The sequence below is a fragment of the Orycteropus afer genome, unplaced genomic scaffold (assembly GCF_000298275.1).
Source record: "Orycteropus afer afer isolate SDZICR_OR568_19922 unplaced genomic scaffold, OryAfe1.0 scaffold00689, whole genome shotgun sequence".
NCBI classification, from domain to species: Eukaryota; Metazoa; Chordata; class Mammalia; order Tubulidentata; family Orycteropodidae; genus Orycteropus; species Orycteropus afer.
The window spans coordinates 580,048-587,721 of NW_006922276.1; the positions used below are offsets into that span (position 1 = coordinate 580,048).

Sequence of the window (7,674 nt, forward strand, 5' to 3'; positions counted from 1 at the left end):
TGTGAAGGATAAGAGGAATCCCATATGGATCCCACAGGGGTAGGCTATGTCATGGACTGAGTTGTGACCCCCACACACTAGGTGTCATCTTAACTGGGCTTTGATCCTCAGTGGTTTGGCAGTTACGTGAAGATGAAACCTAGCAGTCATGCAATGATGCAATCACTCCCACTGTGAGATCGGATGTGATCAGTTGATCCATTGTAAGGGCAGTAGGGTAGGATGCAACCCCCTTACTCAGGTCACAGCCCTGACTCTCTGTAAGGGGACTTTCCCTGGTGTGTGTCCAGCACCACCTTTTATCTTATAAGAGATAAGAAGAGGGAAGAGTGAGCAGAGAAAGGGGGGACCCATTACCATCAAGAGAGAAGAACTGGGAGTAGAGAGCTTCTGTGGGCGTGGGGTCCCTGTGCTGAGAACCTCCTAGACCCTGGGGAAGATTCATGCCAAGGCACTTGGAGATCTCCAAGGGACACCAGGATGGTGGAAGGAGACAAGGATCTCCCCCAGAACTGACGGAGAGAAAGCTTTGCCTGCAACTGATGCTCTGAATTCAGGCTTCTAACCTCCCGAACTCTGGGAGGCGACATTTCTGTGGGTACAGCAGCAAGATAACCAAGACAGAAGGATCCTGAGATTGTAGCGACCGGGGTGGTGCAAATAGTGTACATGCTCGGTTGTTAATCAAAAGGTTAGGGGTCCGAGTCCAGCCAGAGATGCCAGGAAGAAAGACCTTGCTACCTGCTTCCTAAAAAGCAGCCACTGAAACCCGTAGGTAGCGCGCCTGTGCCCCGACAAGACGGCAGCTGGCAGAGGTGGCAGGGGAGACTGCAGGCAGCCCCTGGAAGAGCAGAGAGTGCTGTGGATCTCGTGTGAGTGACCAAGTGAAACCTGCAGAGGCCGGAACCTGGGTAAGGCAGACACCTATCAGAGCAGGAAAACACAAATATTTTCCATGATAGAGAGCAACTCAAAAGCAGTAAGGCTTGACCCTGTCAAAGGCAGAAAATGTGACAATCCAGAAAACCAAGGCAGTCCTGTTGAGTTCCGGCTCTCCCAGGTTTCACTGCATGGACAGACCTCGCTGTATTTCACTTCACTTTATTGTGCTTCCCAGATGTTGCATTTTGCACAAACTGAAGGTTTGCTGCAACCCTGCATGGAACATGTCTGTCGCTGTTATTTTTCCAACAGCCTGGGCTCACTCTGTGACTCTGTGTCCTGTCTTGGTCACTGTCACAACAGTTCAAACTGGCTCATGGTGCTGTCGCCCACCAGACAGACCATAGCATAGTGCCAACAGAACTTTTCCACTACACTTGTTGTTGTTGTTGTTGTTAGGTACTGTCGAGTTGTCTCCAACTCATAGTGACCTTATGTACAACAGAATGAAACACTGCCCGGTCCTCTGCCAACCTCCCAATCCCTACTATATCTGAGCCCATCACCGCAGCCACTGTGTCAATCCATCCATGCACTGGGAAACCAAAACAGTCTGTGTGACTCACTTCGTTCGACACTCGCTTGACTGCGGCAGTCTGGGACCCAACCCGCAAGTTCTCATCCTGAATGAGCCCTGAGGGGTATCAGGTATTCTCCTCGAGTCAGAGAGAGAGCCCAGCTACTTGAGCAAGGGGTGTGGACTGTCCCACTCATAGAAGCATAGGGTGTGTCCTGGCCTGTGGGGAGTGACAGACATGAGCTAGCTCTCTGGCATGGCTTGGGGTGAAGAACCACCATGTGGAAAGTGAGGGGTGCAGGTGTGTCATTTGGAGGAAATGGGGAGGGCTGGAATAGGGCCTGTATCTCCCAGTGATGAGGACCAGGAAGGGAGGACCTACTGGAGAGGCAGGATGTCTGCTCTGAGAGGTCTGTTGGGAGGCGTGTGCTGAGGGCTTCAACATGTGGGCAACAGACATAGATTCCACTGTGGGTGGGGGCCAAGAGGTCTGTCTCCCAAGGGCCCCAGAGGGGAGTGAAGGCTGTCTGCAGTATGGGAAGAGCAAGCTGACACCAGGAACCCGGGCTCTTTCTCTAGGGGTACAGGCTGTCCGGATTCAGGCTTTGTTGGGGACACAGGATATCTGGTGTACAAACTGTAGCTGGGGCACAGGGTGGTCTAGGGGTGCAGACCTTTGGGGGGGGGCAGGCTAAGCTCAGAGGCACTAGATTTCCCGAGGGACAGACTGTATGGGGACATGGGCTGTTCCGGGGCACTGGTTGTTCTGAGGGTTTGGGCTGTAGCTGGAGGTATAGGGTGGTCTAGGGCATGGCCTGGTCTGTGGTGTGGACTGCTCTGGGGACACAGTCTGGTCTCGGGGTGAAGACTGGGGGTACAGTGTGGTCTGGGACATGGCCTAGTCTGGGGTATGGGCTGGTCTGTGGTGTCGATTGCTCTGGGGACACAGTCTGGTCTTGGGGTGCAGACTGGGGGTACAGTGTGGTCTGGGACATGGCCTAGTCTGGGGTATGGGCTGGTCTGTGGTGTGGATTGCTCTGGGGACACAGTCTGGTCTTGGGGTGCAGACTGGGGGTACAGGGTGGTCTAGGACACGGCCTAGTCTGTGGTATGGGCTGGTCTGTGGTGTGGACTGCTCTGGGGACACAGTCTGGTCTCGGGGTGCAGACTGGGGGGGTACAACTGTTTGGGTGTACAGGCTGGTCTTGGGGTTCTGGCTATAGCTGCAGGACAAGCTCCCAGCACACACCGTGTGGAAACTTAGGTCACCTGGGGATACGTCAGGGACCCAGGCCCATGCAGGGACCCACTTTCTCTCTGCACAGCTTGAACACAGGTCGAGCTGGCTACTGGCTCTACCTTGGAGGACAAGCTTTCAGGGCTCAGACTCTTCTTCAGGGTCCCAGCCCCCTCTTCGGGGCTCAGGCTCTCTCTGGGGCCCGGTTTTCTCAGGCACAGACCCCCCGTCTTACTGTCTGTGGCCTCGACGCGGGGCAGTGGCCGCTCACCTCCAGGCAGCGCAGCAGGGCCGCAGGTGCCCCTGCCCGCGGGCACATCGGCCTGCCACAGGCGCTTGGTGCACACCTTCCACAGTCCCAGGTGGGCGGCATCGCAGACGGCGCTGTCGTTGGCCCTGTAGGTGTTGAGTTCCACCCAGAACTCAGTGCCCACGGCCAGCACGGCCAGCGTGGCCCCCATGGCAGCCAGCAGCAGCGCCAGCTTGATCTTCCCTTCTCGCTCCGGCGTCGGCTGGGCGCCCTGCTGCCCACGGGCCCGCCGCCGGCCCACCACCCCACGCCGCAGGTCCTCTTCTGGCAGGAAATTAGGCCACATCATCACGTTGGTGGCCAGAGTTCAACGGGGGCAGGGCTGAGCAGGGCCAGAAGGGAAGCCTGGGGCCTTGGTGGAGGCGAGGGGCCCCGTGTCCACTGGGGTTACAGAAGAGGGAGATGGGGTCCTCCTGGAAACTTACAGGGAAGTACTAGGGTTCCTCCAATGGTCCACTTGAGGCTGCCTTGGGGCTCAGAGGAGAAAAAACTAGATGCCCTGGGTGGGGTTCCTCTCAGGTCTAGAGGAGGGGATGGGAGACCCCCCAGGGCCTCAGCAAAAAAATGGGGTGCAGAGGAAAAGTAAGGTCCCCCAGGCTCAGAGACAGAACTAGGGTACCCAGGAGGGGGGCCAGAGTGCTGGTTGAAGTGCTGGGGGGCTGTTTTAGGGTCCCCACTGGGATTCACAAGAGTCTGTGCACCCCACCAGAGTTCAGGGTACCCAGGAAGGGAAGCCGAGGTCTCCTGAGTGAGGAAGATGAGGACCTCTACAGGCTCCGTAACAAAGACCTGAGGCTGCAGGGAGCTGAGAGGACGGTTCAGAGAAGGAATGGGGTTCCCGGGGATTCCTAGAAGGGAAACCCTGGGGCTCAGAGAAGAGGGGCTGGGGTCCCTGGGGACCCACTGGGAGTTAGGGAAAGGGGATGAAGGTGTCCCTGGCCATTCAGAGGAAAGAGATCAAGGTCCCCACTGGGACCCGGAAGGGGGACTGGCAGCTGACACAGTGGAAACCACAAAAGGGGTGTGGGGTTCAGAAGAGGGACCCCCACTGGGCTCAGATGAAGGGGCTGCAGGCCTCACCTCGGCTCAGGAAAGGGGACACAGTCCCAGGGTTCAAAGGACAATTGGGACCCCGAAGGCGGTGGGAGTCCCTTGGGGTCACTCTGTCTCCCTCCCCCGGGCTCCCAGGGCCGGCCCAGCCGGGACAGCGCCAGGCTCGCCTCCAGGCCGCGGGGGCCCCCCTCGGGCCGCCCACCCGCGCCTCCAGGGCCGGGGCCCCTCGCTCTCCTGCCTGGGCCGGGCTGCCCCCGGCTCCGCGCTGCCTCCGACCGACCGTCCGGCTCCGCCGCCACCGCCACCGCCTCGCGCACCCCGGCCTGGCCCCTACCCACTCACCCCACCCTCCTGGGCTATTTCGAGCGCTACCCGTAAATAACACCCGCACCTGTCGCCCGGCGCCTGTTGCCATAGGGATCCCGGGTATTTTAAGGGGACAAGGGGGGTGGAGGGAAGTCCCCCAGGGAGGAGGGGCGCGGGCGGCCCTAGAGGGGTGCAGCCTGAAGAGACGTCTGCTTCCTTAGCAGCGGGCTGCAGGGTCCCCTCGCCAGGACCTCCGAGGAGGCAGCAAGGGCAGGGCGGGGACCCTGCATTCCTGGGGGCCGAGGCTGCCAGGGAGAAAAGCCTGGGCCCGACAGCTGGGTCCCCGCAGGAGGAGGGAGGCCTGACCACCTGGACCCCAGTAGCATGGGACCAGGGTTAGGCTCCAGAACTCTGGGTGCCGCAGGAGGGGCTGGGGGCCGGGACGCCCAAGGCCAAGGAAGGAGGGACTAGGGGTCCCGACTCCAGGTCCGAAGGAGGGTTAAACTCCTGGGTCCAGAGGAAGAGGCGCTGGGGGCCAGAGCTCCTGGGTCCTGGAGGAGGGACTGGGGTCAGGACTCCCTGGTCTGAGGGAGGAGGAGGCTGGGGGCTCCCCTGGGTCTGAGGAGGGTTGGGGGCCCAGTCCCGTGTTGGGGTGGGAAAGGCAGGCCTCCGAGGGGGCCTGAGTGTGGGGCCCGAAACCACAGCAGCCATCCTCTTCATTGCGTTTATTAGCCGGGGCGCCCCTGGGGGACCTTCCATGCAGTTGCAGCCCCCCAGGGGCAGGGACCAGGACAGCCGTGTGGCGTGGTAGCAGGGCCTGGTCTGCGAACCCCTGGCCTCTCCCTCAGCCCTTCTGCAGACGGCCCACACGGGACCCGCCTGTCACCAACCCCTGCGCCCTCAGCCGGCTGCCCCAGCGGGGCCTGGTGACGGCCTGGCCAGGGCTCTGAAGCACCCGGCCCTCCGTCTCCCCTGCTGCCATCAAAGCACACGCTGTCCTGACCTGTGATTGTCTGCATCTGTGTCCTGCTCTCCCACCAGCCCGGGGCAGGGGCCAGGGACAGGAAGAACTCATCTTGACATGATGCCTGGCCCAGCCCAGGCCCAGATGCAGGGGAGGCCTTAGGAAATGTGCTAGGTGAGTGAATGAACGAATGAACAAATGAATGAAATGCCGACCCACAGACACCCCTCCCGAGCTAGGCAAGGCGCCCGCATGGACCCCGTTAGCACGTCTCCGCGTTCTAACCGTCTGCTTGTCTCCTCCAAAGGACAGGCTGGGATGGCTGGAGCTCTGGGGGGCAGGGCCTGGCACATAGAGGGACTCAGGAAATACTTGTCAAATGAATGAATGAAACTTGTCCTTTCTCTCCCCCTCACTGAGGTTTCCCAGGTCTTGGCAAGATCCAAAGGGCAGTCCCAGAAGGCTGGCAGCTGCGTAGCAGCGGGCAGCCAGGGCTGGACGAAGCAGGCAGGGCCATCTGAAAGACTTGGCCACCCCTTCCAACGCCTCTAGCCCACGCCCTGAATCCGTGTTCCTCTCGGCCCTGGGTTTCCCCATCTTCCTCAATCTTCTCTGCCATGACAGCTCTCTGCTTTCAGGGTACGGCCACAGTAATGGAATCAAACACACCAACAACCATTCAGATGGCCCGGGACCAAGCAACATCTCACGCTGTTGTACAAGGTCGCCATCAGTTGGCAGCAATAATTCCAGGATGTATTTTTCCGATTTCCGTCCCCCTGGTCTTTGAGCATCCATTTCTCCCTGCTGTGGAGGGAGAAATTTCCTTCCGCCCCCTCCTCCCACATTCTCTCCTGCCCGCCTCGTCAGCTGGCTAACATCCCCAGGGGTACTCTGAAGTGACCACACACTAAAGTCATCAGCCACATCCATGTTCCCAAACCCAGCGAGCAATTTGCTCTGATCTTCCTCCGACTCTCAGCACCCGTTCCTTCCTTGAAACATGTTGTTTTGGGGTTTCTGTGCTCCTCCTGGTTTCTGCCCACCTTATGGTCATGCCCTGTAGGCCCTCTTCCCCCCTGACATGGGTGCCCCCAGGGCTCTGGCCAAGGTCATCTTATTTATTCACATTCCCTCTCCCAGTCACCTCATCCAGGCCCTGGCTTTCAATGCTTCTATAGGCTGCCATTTCCAAGACTTCAATTCTAGCTATACCTGCACCCCAGAGCTCTTGGCTTACATGTCCAACTGGCGACTTGACACCCTGACTGGGATGTCTCACCCTCTCCAACTGGGCAAACCCAGAGGAGAACCCTTGGTCCTTCCCACACAGATCTCATTTCCTCCTGTTTCCTCTTCCTGGCAGCCCTCCAAAGCTGTCACCTGGGTTGCTCAAGTTCAGTTCAAACAGGTCCTCACTCTCCCTTACCAGGGTCTCGCACTCACTCCCCTACTACCCCCGATTTGTAGGCTCTACCTCCAAAACTCTATACCCGGTCCTTCCCATTCTCTCCCCACCCTGGTGTCCTCACCCTGGTCCAAGCACCGGAACCCCCACTTGGATAACTACATGAGTTCCCCCTCACTGCCCTCTTGCCGACACTTCTGACCCCAAAATCTATCCACAGCAGTGTGATTCGGTGCGGCCTTGTTTTGCTTCGAATGGGTATCTGATCACGTCACTCTTGTGCTCAAAACCCACCAATGACTTCCCATTGAGTCTAGGAGAAAATTCCAAGTCTTACTTGATCGGCCCCCAGCCCTATTCTCTCGGCCATTCCTCCTCCCTTCACCCCATGGGATTCCTCCTGTTACACCTCAGAGCCTTGGTGTCTGGAATGCGTGTCCCCAAATTTCTGCAAGTCCATTTCACATCTCTGTTCAAATGTTAGGAGCTCTGGTGGCACACTGGGTAAGGCATCTGGCTGCTAACCAGAAGGTCAGTGGTTCAAACCCACCAGCCACCCCATGGGAGAAATATGGGGCAATCTATTTCCATAAAGATTTACAGCCTTGAAAACCCTATGGGTGCTGCAATGAGTTGGAATCAACTCAGTGGCAGTGGTTTTTTTTGTTTGTTTCTTTGTTTAGGTTCAAATGTTACTCTTCAATGAGGTCTTCTCTGACCACCTACCTACTCACTCCTGTCCCATCACCCTGTTTTCACATCTGTTTGATTTTTTAAGCTCTTATCAGGATCCAGGACTAAGGTGCACCCGATACTAGCCATGGTATTTTCAAACGCCTCGTATGCATGTGAAAGCTGGACAATGAATAAGGAAGACTGAAGAAGAGTTGATGCTTTTGAGTTGTGGTGCTGGCGAAGAATGCTGAAAGTACCATGG

General features: G+C 57.9%; 2 protein-coding genes across 2 annotated transcripts in view; both read right to left on the bottom strand.

Moving 5' to 3' along the window:
- Positions 1 to 3,295, bottom strand: part of CACNG6 (calcium voltage-gated channel auxiliary subunit gamma 6) — a 24,126-nt gene extending 20,831 nt beyond the window's left edge. Inside the window, exon 1 of the mRNA XM_007956956.1 lies at positions 2,968 to 3,295. Coding sequence (XP_007955147.1) covers positions 2,968 to 3,295 — 328 coding nt within the window. The remainder of the gene's footprint in view (positions 1 to 2,967) is intronic.
- Positions 3,296 to 4,761: 1,466 nt separating this feature from the next.
- CACNG8 (calcium voltage-gated channel auxiliary subunit gamma 8) overlaps positions 4,762 to 7,674 on the bottom strand; it is a 37,580-nt gene continuing 34,667 nt past the window's right edge. Inside the window, exon 6 of the mRNA XM_007956957.2 lies at positions 4,762 to 4,916. Within this exon, the coding sequence (XP_007955148.2) occupies positions 4,762 to 4,916 (155 nt within the window). The remainder of the gene's footprint in view (positions 4,917 to 7,674) is intronic.